Below are 20,006 nucleotides of genomic sequence, written 5' to 3'. Positions count from 1 at the left end.
GTATGCTCAGACATGAGTCCCTTGCTCACTGCACCATCAGGATTCAAGCAAGCCGGGCCGAAGACGGCTGTAATGCCAGAAACCGGTCCCCGGAAGCTTGTTTCCTTTCAAGTAAAGAATTGGCTTGGTAGTTTGGTCTGCCCTGTTCCCATGATGCACTGGGCCAGGGTCAGACTAATTTGCATATAGCCAGGTTCTGAGCTGGGATGGTGCAGTGAGCTAAAAAACGGTGATGGATCAAGCCCAGATCTTTTGACTGGGTAGGAGTGTTCTGCTTAATTCAGATGCTCTGTCCATCACCACCCCCTTTTCTGAATCAACAAGTAATTCCAGGGCTGGTGCATATGCACGAAGACGAAGCAAAGTCCACACAAGCTAACGAGTACAAAACAAGCAAATAAGAGTGGCAATGAAGCTAACCAATGGTAAGCAATAGCTAGGATCGAAGCTCACTGTAAACTGAGAATACATCTCGCAATAGACAGCTTATGCACTGTCTAGTAGGCGAAACATTAAAATGCTTCACTTTCATCTTCATTGGCATCCTGTAAATGATTTTCATTTTCATGCTTCAGTGCTGTTTTTTGAAAATGTTGACTGTTTCTGACTTGTTTCTACCTCTCTTTCTAAACCACTTTCTAGCTTCCTTTTTCTATCTCTCTCTCTCTTTTTTGCACCTTTATTTCCGAATTCATTCACCACCTCTTTATTGCCTCTTAGGAGGCAGTGCTTAGTTTATAAAAGAGTAAGTGACAGAAGCCCTAAGTTTTGTTTAGTAGCCTGCAGTCAATCCGATCTAGTTTCAGGGGTGTCGAATTCTAAGGCTTTGGTGTCTTGAGTCCACCTCATGCCTCTTTAATCCACCACCTGACACGCTCTGCCTCTTTATCTCACGGTTTCCAGGTTCATTTTCATTTCTGTTTTCTTTCTTTGTTGCTGTTTTGTGTCTTTCTTTTCCTCCATTTTTCCATGTTTTATGTTTTTCTTTCGTGCTCTGGGTCAAAGTATAATGAGGAAAAAAATAAGTACTGGTTCCCAAAAATAGGTGCCGGCTCCTAAAAATGAGTACTGGAGTAGACCACCAAAATTAAACACTGCATTTAATTTTCCTTACTTCTTTGGGTCTTGTTTTTCTGTTTTATGCTACCTTTCTTCATGCCTCTTCTGCTTCATTTCTAATCCTTCCTTCCTCGATTAATCTCTCCGTATCCCTCCTTCTTTCTTTCCCCAAGGCATATGTTCTTTCTTTGTTTCTTTCTTTGTTGCTTTGTTTGTTAGTTTGTTTGTTTCCTTCTTTCTTTCTTTCTTTCTAACTTTCTTTCTTTTTTCTTTCTTTCTTTATTTCTTCCCTTCCTTCTTTCTTTATTTTGTTTTTGGCTTGTTCCTGCTCAGATTATTTCTGTTCCTTCCACACCTCTTTCTTTCTCCCTTGAGCCACCATTTTCTTCAGCTGGCTATGTGGCATTTTCTCTACTTTCCTTTCCTTTCTTTTTTAAAATCTTAAGTGCTTCTTTCTGAAATTATTTTCCTTTGCTTGGTCGTTCTTCCTTTTGTTTAAATTTCTCTTGTGTTTTTCTTCTTTTACATTTTATCTTATTATTTCTTATATTGTTTCTTGGTATTGCCTTTTTTTCCATTATCACATTTTAATTATTTTTCTTTTTGCTTTACCTACTGTTTATTCTTTCCTTTCTCGATTACTTTCTTTCCTGCTTTCATTATGTTGAATCATTTCCTTCATTTGTCTTTTCTTTTTAATTACATTTCTTTTTCTTTCTTTCTTTCTCCTCTTTTTGTCTTTCTTTGTTTGTTTCTTTATTTTTTCCTCCTCTCTCTCCCTTTTTTCTCCTGAAAGTGTCTTTCGTCTCATGTTTCCACCCTATCGTTTTCTCCCTCTTTTTCTTCTCTCTTCCCCTCTCATAACAATTCTCTGGTTTTAACTTGCCTCCTGCCCTCCGGGGCCTCTTCCTCTCTTCTGCAGCCTAATATTTGGAGGACTGACTGTTGGCACCGGGATCCTGGGGGTCATCACTGGAGCGGAGGTTGCCAGAAGGTACAAGAAGATAAACCCTAAGGCTGACCCTCTTATCTGTGCCCTGGGCATGCTGACCTCGTCCCCGTGCCTCTTTGCGGCTATCGTGGTGGCTCACCGCAGCATCCTGGCCTCCTACGTGAGTAGTGATAGCCCTCGTCCGGGGGCAGCGCTTCAAGTTGGGCGGGGGAGGTGGGGAGGAGGCGAGTCTTCTTAAAACTCTATTCCAATTTGCATTGAAGGAAATCATGGGTCTTAAAAACACAAGCTACCTCCGTGGTCCTAAATGTTGGCTCATTTGCTTTACTCTACTTTGTCTGTGTTTTGTTGGGTCCACGGAGTACAAGGCCCACATTATTTGAGACGCTTTGACATGGAAGATAATGCATCCTGGTGATGTCACTTGGTGAGGCTCCATGAGGCTCCACTTGTACATGCATCATGCGACTCCTACTTGGTGGTGCACCTTGGGGAGGGGGGGTTCACTTATTCCAGCATGAGACTGTTCCCCGTGAAGACACCTTGATGAGTTTGTATGTTGATGCAGCAGGGAGCTGTCACTTGATGTAGACTAGTGCTGTCGCTTTGTGATGAAGTTTTGTGCTGTCACTTGCTTATGCGGTACAAAAGGGGGTGGTGATGGACGGAGCATCAGAACCAATCAAACACTCACCCCCAGTCAAAAGATCTGGGTTTGATCCATCACCGTTCTTTAGCCCACTCTGCCACCCCAGTTCAGACATGGCTATATGCAAATCAGTCTGACCCTGTGCCTCATGGGAACAGTCCAGCCCGAACTGCCAAGCCATGCCTTCCCTGGACCGGAAACAAGCTTCCGAGGACCGGTTTCTGGCATTTCAGCCGTCTTCAGCCCGGCTTCTTTGGTTGCTTCAGAGCACTATTAAAAAAACAATCTGTGAAAAGAAGCATCGGAAGCTCGAGTCCATCAACAAGTGATAGTTTTATACCGTGTGAGCAAGTGACAGTACCGCATAGGCATGCTGCCTTGTAAATAATGCCCCTATTCATGCAGCACCTAGGGTGAAAGGGGTGTGCAATGGGTGTTGTAGTGGGTGTTCTGCCGAAACATCCATTGCTTTTTTAGTCTGCCCCAGATTTACAAGGCTGGGTCTGCGGCCTTAGATTGTTTCTTCCTTGTTCCATGTGTGCTGCGTTCTGCAGCACACGTGCGTGGGTAGAGCAGATCGCTTTTCAAGATTATTTATGTGCAGGAAGGTGTCCCTCCCCCTCCCCCCAAAAATATTTGGGGGGGGGCTAATTCTTCCAACCACGGACAAAGTGGCTGTGAGAAGGGGTGACTACACAACAAAAGCCTCATTTACAACTAAATGGTCTTTTAAAGACCTGTTAAGTACTTGGGTGCGGCTGCAATTACATGCTCGCCAGCCCGCGAAGCTGTGTCAGCCCGGGCTGACAGGCACGACGGGGTGGGGGGGCTGAAGCCCCTTGAGCCCAATGGGTGTTGCGCGCCTGGTAGGAGCCTTGGTATTATCGCGTGTCGATTACTGTAATGCTCTGTACTTGGGAGCAGGTGTAAGACAGCTCTCACAGCTTCAGTCACTCCAGAATGCGGCCGCTAGAATATTGCTGGAGTTGCCTAAACCTCATCCAACGTCCAGCAGTATCAAGCGGCTACACTGGCTTCCAGTTCGTCGGCGAGTGAATTTCAAGGCCCTGTGCTTGGTGTACAAAGCGCTGTATGGAGGAGGAGCGGCGGATCTCAGCCCCCTCTTCCCTCGGTATGTGCCAGCACGCTCTCTTAGACCTGCAAATATTGGGTTAGTATGTCTCCCCAAGATAAAAAGAGTCTGATGGGGAGGAAAAGCTTTCTCGTTCCAAGCGGCTAAGCTATGGAACTCCCTGCCCATACAGATGCGACGACAGCCTAACAGACTCTCTTCAGAAAGACATTGAAAACCTGGCTTTTTACAAAGATCTAGACTTGCCAATGGTGCACCTCGGCACTCACCTCAGCGCCAAGACGCCTCGGCAGTAGTGCGCTTAACAAATAATTCAGTCAGTCAGTCAGTCATTGTTATTGAACAGTGTATTCACATACATTGTTATTGAACAGTGTATTCACATGCACTGTTATCGAAAAGTGTATTTACGTACAATTGTTATTGAACAGTGTATTCGGATACATTGTTATTGAACAGTGTACTCACAATTGTTATTGAACAGTGTATTCGCATACCATTGCTGTTGAACAGTGTATTCACATACATTTGTTTTATGCAAACTGTTTGAAAGGATTCAATTTTAGAGGGTAATTGACAGGGACTAAGTGTTGAGAAAGGGCGAGAGAGAGAGAGAGAGAGAGAGACAGAGAGACTGAGAGATATTGGGAGTGAGCGAGAGTAGGAGAGAGAGAGAGGGAGTTTTTTAATGTGATTTTTATAGCGCAAACACGGCCCAAAGGCATTAGAGAAGTTTACAAGGAGAAGCCATTCACCGAATAATGCAGTACAAATACAACCACTCTTGCAGAAAATCATAGATAAAATCTACAATAAATGACAGTGGATAAAACAGATAGCAACAAAGGACAGAAAGAATTGGGCTAGAGAGCAATTAAGACTTGGTATAAAAATGTCTCTGAAACAGGAGAACGTTCAGTTCCTTTTTGACTCTGGATAGACAGGAGTTGGTGCACATAGCAGAAGAGAGGGAGTTCACAGCAGGCGGTGTGCATGGCAGAAGAGAGGGAGTTCACAGGAGGTGGTGCACATGGCAGAAGTGAGGGAGTTCACAGGAGGCGGTGCGCATGGCAAAAGTGAGGGAGTTCACAGGAGGCGGTGCGCAGGGCAGGAGAGAGGGCGTTCACAGCAGGCGGTGCGCATGGCAGAAGTGAGGGAGTTCACAGGAGGTGGTGCACATGGCAGAAGTGAGGGAGTTCACAGGAGGCGGTGCGCATGGCAAAAGTGAGGGAGTTCACAGGAGGCGGTGCGCAGGGCAGGAGAGAGGGCGTTCACAGCAGGCGGTGCGCATGGCAGAAGTGAGGGAGTTCACAGGAGGTGGTGTGCATGGCAGAAGTATGGGAGTTCATAGGAGGGGGTGCGCAGGACAGGAGAGAGGGAGTTCACAGGAGGCGGTGTACATGGCAGAAGTGAGGGAGTTCATAGGAGGTGGTGTGCATGGCAGAAGTGAGGGAGTTCACTGGAGGTGGTGTGCATGGCAGAAGTGAGGGAGTTCACAGGAGGCGGTGCACATGGCAGAAGTGAGGGAGTTCACAGGAGATGGTGTGCATGGCAGAAGTGAGGGAGTTCCCAGGAGGCGGTGCGCATGGCAGAAGTGAGGGAGTTCACAGGAGATGGTGTGCATGGCAGAAGTGAGGGAGTTCCCAGGAGGCGGTGCGCATGGCAGTAGTGAGGGAGTTCACAGGAGGTGGTGTGCATGGCAGAAGTGAGGGAGTTCACAGGAGTTGGTGTGCATGGCAGAAGTGAGGGAGTTCACAGGAGGTGGTGTGCATGGCAGAAGTGAGGGAGTTCACAGGAGGTGGTGTGCATGGCAGAAGTGAGGGAGTTCACAGGAGTTGGTGTGCATGGCAGAAGTGAGGGAGTTCACAGGAGGTGGTGCACATGGCAGAAGTGAGGGAGTTCACAGGAGGTGGTGTGCATGGCAGAAGTGAGGGAGTTCACAGGAGTTGGTGTGCATGGCAGAAGTGAGGGAGTTCACAGGATTTGGTCTGCATGACAGAAGTGAGGGAGTTCACAGGAGGTGGTGTGCATGGCAGAAGTGAGGGAGTTCACAGGAGGCGGTGTGCATGGCAGAAGTGAGGGAGTTCACAGGAGGCGGTGCGCATGGCAGAAGTGAGGGAGTTCACAGGAGGCGGTGCGCATGGCAGACGTGAGGGAGTTCACAGGAGGTGGTGTGCATGGCAGAAGTGAGGGAGTTCACAGGAGTTGGTGTGCATGGCAGAAGTGAGGGAGTTCACAGGAGGTGGTGTGCTTGGCAGAAGTGAGGGAGTTCACAGGAGGCGGTGCACATGGCAGAAGTGAGGGAGTTCACAGGAGGTGGTGTGCATGGCAGAAGTGAGGGAGTTCACAGGAGTTGGTGTGCATGGCAGAAGTGAGGGAGTTCACAGGAGGTTGTGCGCATGGCAGAAGTGAGGGAGTTCACAGGAGGTGGTGTGCATGGCAGAAGTGAGGGAGTTCACAGGAGGCGGTGCACATGGCAGAAGTGAGGGAGTTCACAGGAGTTGGTGTGCATGGCAGAAGTGAGGGAGGTCACAGGAGTTGGTCTGCATAACAGAAGTGATGGAGTTCAGAGGAGTTGGTCTGCATGACAGAAGTGAGGGAGTTTACAGGAGGCGATGCACATGGCAGAAGTGAGGGAGTTCACAGGAGGTGGTGTGCATGGCAGAAGTGAGGGGGTTCACAGGAGTTGGTGTGCATGGCAGAAGTGAGGGAGTTCAGAGGAGGCGGTGCACATGGCAGAAGTGAGGGAGTTCACAGGAGGTGGTGTGCATGGCAGAAGTGAGGGAGTTCACAGGAGTTGGTGTGCATGGCAGAAGTGAGGGAGTTCAAAGGAGGTGGTGTGCATGGCAGAAGTGAGGGAGTTCACAGGAGGCGGTGTGCATGGCAGAAGTGAGGGAGTTCACAGGAGGCGGTGTGCATGGCAGAAGTGAGGGAGTTCACAGGAGGTGGTGTGCATGGCAGAAGTGAGGAAGTTCACAGGATTTGGTCTGCATGACAGAAGTGAGGGAGTTCACAGGAGGTGGTGTGCATGGCAGAAGTGAGGGAGTTCACAGGAGGCGGTGTGCATGGCAGAAGTGAGGGAGTTCACAGGAGGCGGTGCGCATGGCAGAAGTGAGGGAGTTCACAGGAGGCGGTGCGCATGGCAGACGCGAGGGAGTTCACAGGAGGTGGTGTGCATGGCAGAAGTGAGGGAGTTCACAGGAGTTGGTGTGCATGGCAGAAGTGAGGGAGTTCACAGGAGGTGGTGTGCTTGGCAGAAGTGAGGGAGTTCACAGGAGGCGGTGCACATGGCAGAAGTGAGGGAGTTCACAGGAGGTGGTGTGCATGGCAGAAGTGAGGGAGTTCACAGGAGTTGGTGTGCATGGCAGAAGTGAGGGAGTTCACAGGAGGTTGTGCGCATGGCAGAAGTGAGGGAGTTCACAGGAGGTGGTGTGCATGGCAGAAGTGAGGGAGTTCACAGGAGGCGGTGCACATGGCAGAAGTGAGGGAGTTCACAGGAGTTGGTGTGCATGGCAGAAGTGAGGGAGTTCACAGGAGGTGGTGTGCATGACAGAAGTGAGGGAGTTTACAGGAGGCGATGCACATGGCAGAAGTGAGGGAGTTCACAGGAGGTGGTGTGCATGGCAGAAGTGAGGGAGTTCACAGGAGTTGGTGTGCATGGCAGAAGTGAGGGAGTTCACAGGAGGCGGTGCACATGGCAGAAGTGAGGGAGTTCACAGGAGGTGGTGTGCATGGCAGAAGTGAGGGAGTTCACAGGAGTTGGTGTGCATGGCAGAAGTGAGGGAGTTCAAAGGAGGTGGTGTGCATGGCAGAAGTGAGGGAGTTCACAGGAGGCGGTGTGCATGGCAGAAGTGAGGGAGTTCACAGGAGGCGGTGTGCATGGCAGAAGTGAGGGAGTTCACAGGAGGTGGTGTGCATGGCAGAAGTGAGGGAGTTCACAGGAGGTGGTGTGCATGGCAGAAGTGTGGGAGTTCACAGGAGGCGGTGCACATGGCAGAAGTGAGGGAGTTCACAGGAGGTGGTGTGCATGGCAGAAGTGAGGGAGTTCACAGGAGTTGGTGTGCATGGCAGAAGTGAGGGAGTTCACAGGAGTTGGTCTGCATAACAGAAGTGATAGAGTTCACAGGAGTTGGTCTGCATGACAGAAGTGAAGGAGTTCACAGGAGGCGGTGCACATGGCAGAAGTGAGGGATTTCACAGGAGTTGGTGTGCATGGCAGAAGTGAGGTAGTTCAAAGGAGGTGGTGTGCATGGCAGAAGTGAGGGAGTTCACAAGAGGCGGTGTGCATGGCAGACGTGAGGGAGTTCACAGGAGGTGGTGTGCATGGCAGAAGTAAGGGAGTTCACAGGAGGCGGTGCACATGGCAGAAGTGAGGGAGTTCACAGGAGGTGGTGTGCATGGCAGAAGTGAGGGAGTTCACAGGAGTTGGTGTGCATGGCAGAAGTGAGGGAGTTCAAAGGAGGTGGTGTGCATGGCAGAAGTGAGGGAGTTCACAAGAGGCGGTGTGCATGGCAGAAGTGAGGGAGTTCACAGGAGGCAGTGTGCGTGGCAGAAGTGAGGGAGTTCACAGGACTTGGTCTGCATGGCAGAAGTGAGGGAGTTCAAAGGCGGTGGTGTGCATGGCAGAAGTGAGGGAGTTCACAGGAGTTGGTATGCATGGCAAAAGAGACGGAGTTCACAGGAGGCGGTGCGCATGGCAGGAGAGAGGGAGCTCACATGAGGTTGTCGCAGGAGGAAGGAGTTCACAGGAGGCGGTGCGCAGGGCAGGAGAGAGGGAGTTCACAGGAGTTGGTGTGCATGGCAGAAGTGAGGGAGTTCACAGGAGGCGGTGCGCAGGGCAGGAGAGACGGACATCACAGGAGGCGGTGCACAGGGCAGGAGAGAGTTCACATGATGTTGTTGCAGGAGGAAGGAGTTCACAGGAGGTGGTGTGCATGGCATGAGGGAGTGAGTTCCACAGGAGATGGTAGGCAGGGCAGGTGGGAGGGAGTTCACAGGAGGTGGTAGGAGGGCAGGAGGGATAGAGTTCACAGGAGGTGGTATGTAGGGCACGAAGAAGTGTACAGGAGGTTGTCACAGGGCAGGAGGGATAGAGTTCACAGGAGGTGGCAACGGGGCAGGAGAGAGAGAATTCACAGAAGGCGGTTGCACGAGGAGGGAGTTCACAGGAGGTGGTGCACATGGAAAGAAGGAGATGGTAGTTGCAGGGCAGGAGGAGAGAGTGTCCAAGAGGTGGTCGCAGGGCAGGAGGAGGGAGTGCCACAGGAGTTGGCAGGCAGGACAAGAGGAAGAGAGTTCTACAGGAGGTCGTGTGCATTGCAGGAGGGAGGGAGTTCACAGGGGGCGGTGCGCAGGACCGGTGGGAGAGTGCCACAGACTGGCCACACTTCCAGGGAAAGATTGAGTCATGGGCTTTTCCTGTTTGAAAGCTGGTGGTTCAAGTAGCAATGTAGAACTCCGCAGGAGATATTGACAATGCAACAGCTTCAGTCTGTGGCTGGTGCTGCCGCCTACAAGGCTTTGTGAGTAGCGCAGGCGGACTTGAGCTTTTCTATGGCTACATTGGGAAGCCCCGGAAGGGTGAAAATCACTGGGCAAGTGTGGTCAAACCTCTTCCTTCCAGTGAAATCCCGAGCTGCCGCACTCAGTACCACTCTGAGAGGGGCCTGTGGAGCTCTGGGTAACTCTGTGAGGAGAAATGAAATGAAATACCAGTATTTGTAAAGCGCACAGCTACCTCCGAAGTGGTGTCCCGGCGCTGGGGGCCCTCGGGAAGAGCTATTGGCCAGAGTCACATGGTGCTGGACTAACCTGCCGCCGGCACCGGGGATAGAACCGTGAACCCCGTAGTCCAGAGTCAGGCACCCTGGCTGCTGCGCCACACCTGCAGAGAGATGCAGCAACTGAGCCTTGGACCAGAGGTTTCATTTCCTACTCCAGAAAACACTGATCCTCCAGAGAAATTCGAGTTGTAGCCAGCTCTCTTCTCGGTGGCATTTGGATTGTAGCGTCAGTCTGCTGTCGAGCATGAGTCCCCAAGATTTGGCATTGGCATCTATAGTCGGGTGGCAGTCTAGGAAGTGAAATGAGTCATCCACGATTGAACAATAAAGTTGCACTCCTTGGGTGAAATTTGGAGTATTCCAGATTTTGGGGGCGTATGTGCTAGATGGAAGATGGCTAACCAGCTTTGAACAATCACCAGAGGGACAAGTCGTTTGGACAGGAAATCTTGAAGTGTAGCTAAATGTTATCCGCGTATTGGTGATACAGAATACTGGAATCCCTGAGGATAACCCTAATGTCTCCAGATTGAAGACAGATTCAAAGGCTCTATTTTATTGCAGGGCCACCCAAGATTTCATAATGATTTGGAAAAGAATTTTGCAATGCGCAATTTCTTAAATAGTTATTCTTTCGCACAGCGTAAGACTTCTTTTAAGTCTGGCTTCAGATCACGCTGCAGCAGTGAGACAGCTACCTTCTCCTGACCAATGAGGAAGATGACCCCTGCCCTGAGATATTGCTGGACCTCACAGCTGCCTTGGAAAGAATCGGCTATCACACCCTGGTGTCTTGAACGGGGTTCTCCTCCAACCTTTACAACTGAAACAATTTTCTTCTCACCAGCACCTGCAGGTCCCAAAATATCCTTGTCACTCACCGAGCCCCCCAGGGTTCCAAACTGTCCCCAGTCATCTTCAACCTCTACATGGAGTTGCTTAGTGCTGCACTCACCGATAACAGCATCAAGATTCGGCAATCTGAAGAGGACCTGCAAAGACCCTATACAGGAGTCAATATATCCAATAAAAGCCACAAACTTCCTAAGCTTACATACTTTGATTCAGTGTATATTTCCCATGTCTGTGACTATGTTTTACCATGGCTGGCTATATCCAGTACACATAGTGGACTTCTATTCATTGTGTGTTTAAGGGGCCGCGCATGGTCCGACATAGTGAAACACAGCCGAAATCAGATACATTCAGGCAGACCCAATAGCAAATTATTATAAAGTGCTTGTGATATATCTGCCACACTCCCCCTTCCATCACATGCTTTGGCGCAGTGACCTAAGACAAGATGACTTTAGTCACTCAAGCACAGCATCACCACGCGTCCCACACTGGTCACACTACAACTCAACAGACAATCACGCACTTATCCGTAGAGCAGTGTAGGGTCCATCCGCTAATGCATGTCGGCACCTTGCAGAGGTATGAAGCACCAAACACATGCAGCTACAGTACGCACTTCAAGATTGCGTCAACGGATCACTGCGTTGACCGCCTTCAAAGATCGCAATTCACTGAATACAAACGAATGGGGATCTGTGCTAGAAAACCTTACTCAAGCCAAGAAAGCCTCGAGAAAGCCGTAACAAGAGCCGCCTCAGGAGGGAAACGGGTCGGCTGCAATCCACTACGAACATGAACGTTTTTATTAAATAAAAATGCATTGGGAGATGGTAGCATATCATCAGATATCATTCTGTGTTGGGATTTGTAGCATTATTTATATCTGTATTTGATATGTGTGCTAGAAATACCTAAATACATCTAAATATAGAATATAAACACGCAATGATTTTTATATTGCTGAATAATAGACATTTATTTCACACAAGAAACGGGTTATTGATTTCATATAATGTATCCGTAAGCTGGGTAATAGGACCACTCCCGGGTACAACAGAACCATCGCTACAGGTATAGTCTTCTTCTAATTAGCATTATTATGAGTCAATAGAAGCTTTAAACACTTATGTATAGAATGTTCTACAAGACTTAACAGGAACCACATTAATGGGTCAAAAGAGAGCAGAACAAAAGGGGCATTGTTAGTGGTAAGAGAGACCAGGAACCCAGACTTGAGAGACAGAAAATACTAGAACCACAGTGATATACATTCCAAGTGTAACAACAAGAAAATCGCAACAAAACATTGTAAAACAATATTAGGTGCAATATCAAAAAATGCAACATTGATCACCAATAGCAGTGACCACCAATTTTAACCAGGATGCCTCTGCATTGGCTCTAAGGTGAGAGAATGAGGGTCTTTTTACAGGAGCTAAAGTTCTTTCCTAGGGCTTTTTTGTGCAGTTGTTGGATGACGTCATTGCTACTTGATAATGATGCTACTGTTCAGTGAGTGGAGTGGCAAAGAGGGACATGAAGTAGTACGGAACTGAGTGGAGTAGCATAGATGGTGCTGGCGGAGTAGAGTAGAGTGCTGTAGATTAGAGGCGTACAGCGAAGTAGAGTGTCAAACAGAGGAGTGGCATAGAGTGGATTAGAGCGGGGTAGAGTGTCATAGAATAGAGTGGAGTAAAGTGGCATGGGAGTGGCATAAAGGAAGTTGCTCAGTGGTGCAGAGTAGATTGGCGTAGAGTGCGTTGGTTTTGAGAAACGTGGTGTAGAGTAGAGCAGTGCAAAGTTGATTGCAGTGGTATAGAGTGCAATGAAGTAGAGTGGAGTAGAGTGGCACAGAGTGGTGTAGAGTGAAGTTGCATAGAATGGAGTGGTGCAGGGCAGACTGCAAAGGTGTAAAGTGCAGTGGCGTAGAGCTCAGTGAGATAGAGTGCAGTGCTGTACAGTGCAGTGGTGTAGAGTGCAATAGAGTGGTGTAGACTTGAGTGGTGCAGAGTAGAGCACTGTGGCATAGAGTGCAGTGTCATAGAGCACAGGCATGCAGAGCAGTATGTCAGAGTGCTGGGTCATAGAGTGCAGGGCCATATGGTCGTAGAGTGCAGGGTGTATTGCAGAGTAGAGTGGTGCATAGCAGTGTGGTGCAGAGTAGAGTGGTGTAGAGAGCAGTGACATAGATTATAGTGCTCCAGACTAGAATATAGTGGCGCAGAGTGTAGTGACATAGAGTGACATAGCATACAGTGGTGTAAAGTGCAGTGTGATAGCATAGAATTTTGTAAAGTATAGTGACATAAAGTGCAGTGGTGCAAAGTCGTTAGCGTAGGTATAGTTGTGTAAGGTCAATGTTTTTTAATAAAGTGGTGTAGAGTGCATTGGCATAGAGTACAGTGGTTTAGACTACAGTGGCATAGTTTAGACTGCAGTGGCATAGAGTGGAGTAGAAAGGCATAGAGTGCAGTGGTGTGAAGCAGATTGTTTTAGAGTAGAGTTGAGTGGTGCATAGTAGAGTTTAATGGTACAAGGTTGAGTGCAGTGGCATAGAGTAGAGTGACACAGCGTTGATTGCAGTGGCATAGAGTGGAGTGGCGCAGAGTGGAGTAGAGTGGTGTAGAGTGCAGTGGCATAGAGTGCAGTGGTGTAGAGTAGATTGTTTCAGAGTAGAGCGAAGTGGTGTATAGTGGAGTGGGGCAGGGTAGAGTGGAGTGGTGTGGGGTAGAGTGTTGTGGTATAAAGTAGTGGCGTAGAGTGTATTGTTGCAAAGTGGAGTGTTGTGGAGTGGTGCACAGTAGATTAAAGAGGTGTGGAGTGCACTGGCGTACAGTGCGGTAGAGTGGTGCAAAATAGTGTGCAATGGCCTATAGTAATGAGATGCAGAGTAGAGGCGTATAGTGGCAGTGTTGTAGAGTATAGTGACGTACAGTGCAGTGGTGCAGAGTAGATTGGTATAGCGTGTAGTGGTATAGTGTATTGATTTTGAGGAAGATGGTGTCAATAGCATACGTATAAAGTGCAGTGGCTTAGAGTGCAGTGGTATAAAATTGAGTGATGTAGTGTGGAGTAGCATAGAGTGGATTAGTGCAGAGTGGAATAGGGTGGTGTACACTGCAGTGGCATTGAATAGATTGATTCACAGAAGAGTGAAGTGGCGTAGAGTGCAGTTGTGCAGAGTAGATTAGAGTGTCTTAGAGTGGATTGGCGTAGAATGGAGCGATGCAAAGTAGAGTAGTGTGAAGTTCAGTGGTGGAGAGAGTAGTGTTGGAGAGTAGAGGGATGTAGAGTGAAGTGGCAGAGTAGAGTTGAGTGGCGCAGGGCAGAATGCAGTGGCATAAAAGTGGAGTAGAGTGGTGTAGAATGCATTGGCATAGAGTATAGTGGTGCAGTGGCGCTGAGTGCAGTAGAGTGGTGTAGAATGCAGTGGCGTAGAGTGCAGTTGAGTGAAATAGCATACAGTGGTGTAGAGTGCAGTGTCATAGAGTAGAATGTTGTAAAGTATTGTGGGGTAAAGTGCAGTGGTGCAAAGTAGTTGGCGTAGGTGCAGTGGTGTAGGGTGCAATGGTTTTGAATAAAGTGGTTCTAGAGTGCATTGGCATAGAGTGCAGTGATTTAGACTACGCTTGTAGATGGTGTAGACTGCAGTGGCATAGAGTGGAGTAGAGTGGCATAAAGTGCAGTGGTGTGGAGTGCATGCAAGTGAAGCAGATTGTTTCAGAGTAGAGCGGAGTGGTGCATAGTAGAGTACGGTGGTGCAAGGTTGAGCACAGTGGCATAGAGTAGAGTGACACAGCGTTGATTGCCATGGCATAGAGTGGAGTGGCGCAGAGTGCAGTGGCATATAATGGAATGTTGTGGAGTGGTGCACAGTAGATTAGAGAGATGTTTGTGTTGTGTTTGCACATATCCATTGCTGAGACACGTTGATGCTGAAGGTGACGCTGCAACCTTTTACTGACAGTTGCTGTCTAGGACATATCTTACAATAGCCATTATTTCTATTAAAAAAACAGATTGCATTTTGAATGATGTCAAGGGCATTACTAGTGACTTTACAAATCACATCACTGTTCATATCATGATGACATCACTGAAGCTGCACACAATTGCTCCTTATCATATCCGGTTTGTCACAGCCTTGATTCAATATGTGTACCCTGCAAGGACATCTAGATGCTGGAAACGGTACTGCAGCCATTCAACTACAACTAATGTCTATGGAATATGTATTCCTAGAAAGTGGGATGGCAACAGCCTTTATTTCCTGTATACAGATGATATTGGATATGCATTAGGGATGTAATCTCTGGTGACATCACATATTACATCATCAGTGACATCTTCTGGGGCATTACTAAAACTGCAGATTTCCACATCTAATGGCTGTGCAAATACAGATGTATTTCTATATGTATCAATTGAAGGGGCATTTTAAATACGTATTTAGAGAGTTTTGTATTGCGCTGGAAATGTCGCCTCATGGCCGCTTCAACGTTTGTATGTTTAATGTGGCCTTCCCACCACTGTAAATGCCTATAAGGCTCTGTTTTGCAAGCACATATAATTGCAGCAGCCATTAGTATCTGTATGTGCAGCTGATATTAGAAATGACATCATCAGTGACATCACTGGTGACATTATACACCGCCATTGACAATAGGAATACAAGCTTGTTTCTACATTTTCACAGGGCCCCTAAGACATTCCTTGCGGGCTCTGGGGAAAGTGCGGCTCGAAGAACACAACTCAGTGGTTTGCCAATGGGTGAGAGGGTAAGGGGACAGAGAAAAGCTTTTTAGCCAAATGACATACCCTGCACCCAGAGCCTGTTTTACACCTCACCATTTTTACAACTTTTTAAAAAGTTAGCCACGCCTGCGAAGATTATGCCAAACCCCCCTACAAGTAGGCTCCAGTCTATCTCATGATACCCCCTGCCTGCCATTCTCTAACTTTAGAAGAACTCTAGCCAGTGCACCTACCAGTGCCTAATTGGATCCGGTGGTTTCTGGTGCTCAGCACCGGCACTTACTCAACACCGGCACTTTTCATGAGCACCAGTTAAGAAAACATTCATTGATGTTAGGCATGTGGAGATTAAGTAATTTGCCCTGAATCACAGGATGTTGAGCCGAGGCTCGAGTCTGGTCCTTCAGCTCCAAAGTCTTCTGCTCAGGCCATTATGCCATACCCTCTCCCCACTCCACGGTTAGTAGTTGGTTCCTTTTTAGGCGGCGCTAAGAGGAGAAATGGGCTGGTGCAAACTGCCTCCTGACGTGAACCCCGGCACTTATTATTTCTTTTTTACAAATTAACCACCGGCACCTACTTCTCGGATACATTGAACCACATACCTGTGAACCACACCTGCTTCTGCCAGTAGACCCTGCCTACAGCAGCAGTGCAAGTATTTTCAGAGCTTAAAAGCAAGATAGTCGATTTTATTCTGGAGTGATCCTCATACACTGATAAAATATATTTTTGACCTTTAGCAGTAATTTCATGGTACCGCTAGGTGGTGTTATAATGTTGCTGCCTTACTTCTCCTGCTGATAGACTGTAGGCCTCAGTAGCTTCTTCCCAGATGTGAGGCGGGGGAAGGTTTACCTTCGCTGCCACTACAGTCTACGCTTCATCTTGGCTATGGCTCAAGTCGGGTGAGAGACAGGGCTCCGCTTCCACAGCGACACCACGACACGAAGGTGGCAATTAAAGTTAATTACCTGATTAGGGAAAACGAGGCACGCTACATGCAGTCTGCATTCACAGTCAACTCCATCCTTCCCAGAAATTAGACACTGTAATTACAGTAAACCCGGGATTGTCCCGGAAGTGCTGCTAGTCGGGTGGTCCTGTTTTGGTATAATAAAAAAAAATGTGCTCCTTGAAACATCCTTGTATTCCGAGTCCATCTTCCTTCTCAAATCTTCCCAGAATGATTATTTCTTGCGTCCTTCAGGACAAAATTGCAGGGTGGGTTTCTTTCTTTGCTACAAAAATGAGTCGTACAATGTGTCCTTTTAGTTGCACGCGGACGTCATTTTCTGCAGGACCGGGCGGGGCTTTATTCTGGAATCGGGAAAGTTCCTCAACTTTGTGTCTTAAAATAAATACATAGTTTGTCCTTGCAGGCAGATTACTGTTACATTTCCCAGTCTCGGGTCATAAAACACGGGGGACTGCCACATTCCAACTGCAACAGAACAGTCTGCAAACAAATAAACTGCAGAACATTTCACTACTAGGGCTTGACAGTTCACTTTGTAGGTATTTTTAAGGGATTAGTCTGGCAAAATTACGTTATACTCGTAATCTTTCTTCTCACGGTCCTTCTTAATGAAGTGTGTAGGGCAGTTAGACAGGAAACATTGAAGAAATTCATTTGAAGAAGCATTGGCAAAGCCAATCGATTTTGTCTTTTCGATTTGACAATGAAGGCGTATTGTCTTTACCAAACTGAAACAAGCATTGACAATGCCAAAAGCCTGTTGGATCTTCTGCCTTTGACAGTACAGATTACAAACGTAGATGCATATGTCCGACCCATATCTTTACTCCCTTGCCTGTCCAAGGTATTAGAAAAACATATTAACCTCTGCCTCTCCTCTCACATTGAGGACACGAAATTCCTACACCCATCCCAGTCTGGCTTTAGGGCGGGATTCTCCACTGAATCCACCCTTTTAGGTGTCACAGAGGCTATCAGACAGCAGGTGGACAGAGGGGAGACGGTGGCGCTTATCCTGTTGGATTTAAGCGCTGCGTTTGACACCGTCTCCCATGACATCCTCCTCTCCACCCTAAAGGCCGCTGGCATCCATGGCACGGCTCTAGCCTGGATCGCTAGCTTTTTGTCCGCACGCACTTTTCAGGTTTTTTTCCCCCACCTCTGCCTCCACTGTCCTCCCGTCCCCACACGGTGTACCCCAAGGTTCTATCTTAAGCCCCCTTTTCTTTAATATTTATGTCAGTCCTCTTGCCTCCTTGGCAGAACAATCTGGTCTCTCTATATTTTCATATGCGGACGACGCCCAAATTATTTTCTCTCTCTCCTCTAATAAACACGCCCTCACTTCATCTCTTCGATCTGGGCTTACTAATATTGCCAATTGGATGCAGACCAATAAATTAAAATTAAACGGTGACAAAACCGAACTCCTTTTATTTGGTCCTGACACCTCTCTCTGGGGCCCTAAGCACTGGCCGCAGCAAATGGGTCCTCTGCCGGTTCCATCCACTAAGGCTCGCAACCTGGGAGTCACTTTTGACAACCAATTATCCATGAAGCAGCATGTTGTGAAAGTCTCAGCCACCTGCACTAACATCATGCGGTGGCTGAGGAAAATAGCATGGATGCTCCCGCCAGACACTCAAAGAACTGTGGTCCAGGCTTTAGTAACCTCCAGGTTAGATTATGGCAACGTGCTCCTTCTTGGGGCTAGCAAGGAGGTAACACGGAAACTACAGGTGGTGCAAAACATGGCAGCTCGCCTGCTTTGCAACCTGCCCAGAACTGCATCTGCCACTGTTTCCCTGCGCAGCCTTCACTGGCTGCGCATCGAATCAAGAGCAAAATTCAAAGCCCTCTGTTATATGCACCGGATTAAAACAGGCAACTCCCCCCCCTACCTCTCCAGTTTGGTTCATCCGTACTGTCCAGTGCGTACTCTCAGATCCTCCTCTCTTGGCACTTTCTCCGTGCCCCGTTTCAAAAGCACCAGAGTTGGTGGTCGCTCCTTCTCTTATTTGGCGCCATCACTCTGGAATTCACTCCCCATCCCTTTGCGATTTGAAACCTGTTATTTGAAATTCAGGAAAGGCCTGAAAACCTGGCTTTTCTCTGCCTAATTCGTCTCTTCTTTGTCTCCCTGCTTTTTTTTGCTCTGTTAGCGCCGGGAAACCCCTGGGTATCTGTGCGCTCTACAAACTCAAATATAATAATAATAATAATGCATCATCATCCCAAAAAAGGATACAAGAGTTGTTAAGACGAGGCTGCGCTATTTTGCGACTATATGCATACAGGATGACGTATGTGCACACATACGACATCATGCAAGCGTGTGCATACACGTGCGCCTATGAAATGATGCATGCACCATTTTTTTAGCAATCAAAGGTGGATCAGTACCCTAGTGACATCCTTGTAAGGCACACTCTCTGGCCCGGCACCAAACTATGTGCTCAACTCACTGCCCACACTCACTCTAACCAGGCTCTCAGAAATCTTTCACCAGAAAAAATCCGGCTCCCCCCTAGATCCAGCACCACACCATGTGATATACAAAGCAGGAAAAGTGATTCTTCCCCACATGCTTGAAATAAGGAATCAATCAATGGCTAGTGGCTTTGTCCCGACACCTTGGTAGCATGCCATGGTGAAGTCTCTACTAAAACAAGCATTGGAAATGCAATAGGTCTCGCATTAGAAAAGTTGAAGTTATTGGTCTTGTAAATGACATATTTTATTTATTTGTTGGTTTTTAAAATTGCTAAATTGATGGCTTTGTCATTTACAATGCCAATAGTTATAACGTTCGCGAATGTGACACCTATAGCATTTGGAATGCAACATGTTTTGTATTTACGTGACTTAGATGGCAGCTCTGGTCGTTAGGCCACATCTCTAGAGAGCAGGAGAGTGCAGCAGGGGAGAGAAGCACAGCAATGCAATAGGTCTCGCATTAGGAAAGTTTGAGCTATTGGTATTGTAAAGGACACATTTTTTATTTATGTGCTTGTTTTGAAAATAGCGAAATTAATAGCTTTGTTATTTACAATGCCAATAGTTTTATCTTTCGCAAATGTGACACCTATTGTAACACAATATGTGTTGTGAGGGTGAGTGAGGGTGAGGGTGAGGGGTTGAGGGTGAGGGGTTGAGGGTGAGTGAGGGTGAGGGGTTGAGGGTGGGTGAGGGTGAGGGGTTGAGGGTGAGGGGTTGAGGGTGAGTGTGAGGGTGAGTGAGGGTGAGGGTGAGTGAGGGTGAGTGAGGGTGAGGGGTTGAGGGTGAGTGAGGGTGAGGGGTTGAGGGTGAGTGAGGGTGAGGGTGAGTGAGGGTGAGGGGTTGAGTGAGGGTGAGGGGTTGAGGGAGGGTGAGGGTGAGGGTGAGGGTGAGTGAGGGTGAGGGGTTGAGGGTGAGTGAGGGTGAGTGAGGGTGAGTGAGGGTGAGGGGTTGAGGGTGAGTGAAGGTGAGTGAGAGTGAGGGTGAGTGAGGGGTTGAGGGTGAGGGGTTGAGGGTGAGTGAGGGTGAGTGAGAGTGAGGGTGAGTGAGGGGTTGAGGGTGAGTGAGGGTGAGGGTGAGGGGTTGAGGGTGAGTGAGGGTGAGGGGTTGAGGGTGAGTGAGGGTGAGGGTGAGTGAGGGTGAGGGTGAGTGAGGGTGAGGGTTTGAGGGTGAGTGAGGGTGAGGGTGAGTGAGGGTGAGGGTGAGGGTGAGTGACGGTGAGGGTGAGTGAGGGTGAGTGAGGGTGAGGGTGAGTGAGGGTGAGGGTGAGTGAGGGTGAGTGAGGGTGAGGGTGAGTGAGGGTGAGTGAGGGTGAGTGAGGGTGAGGGTGAGTGAGGGTGAGGGGTTGAGGGTGAGTGAGGGTGAGGGGTTGAGGGTGAGTG

The 20,006-nt window shown here is 48.3% G+C and overlaps 1 protein-coding gene across 1 annotated transcript in view; it reads left to right on the top strand.

Annotated features, from left to right (window-relative positions):
- Positions 1-20,006, top strand: part of LOC144824453 (protein spinster homolog 3-like) — a 340,991-nt gene that overhangs the window by 162,096 nt on the left and 158,889 nt on the right. The window contains exon 8 of the mRNA XM_078683551.1: positions 1,982-2,171. Coding sequence (XP_078539677.1) covers positions 1,982-2,171 — 190 coding nt within the window. The remainder of the gene's footprint in view (positions 1-1,981; positions 2,172-20,006) is intronic.

This window comes from Lissotriton helveticus, chromosome 3_1 (assembly GCF_964261635.1).
Source record: "Lissotriton helveticus chromosome 3_1, aLisHel1.1, whole genome shotgun sequence".
Lineage (NCBI taxonomy): Eukaryota > Metazoa > Chordata > Amphibia > Caudata > Salamandridae > Lissotriton > Lissotriton helveticus.
The sequence above is the reverse complement of the archived record's forward strand: the minus strand, read 5'-3'. Positions and strand labels throughout refer to the sequence as shown.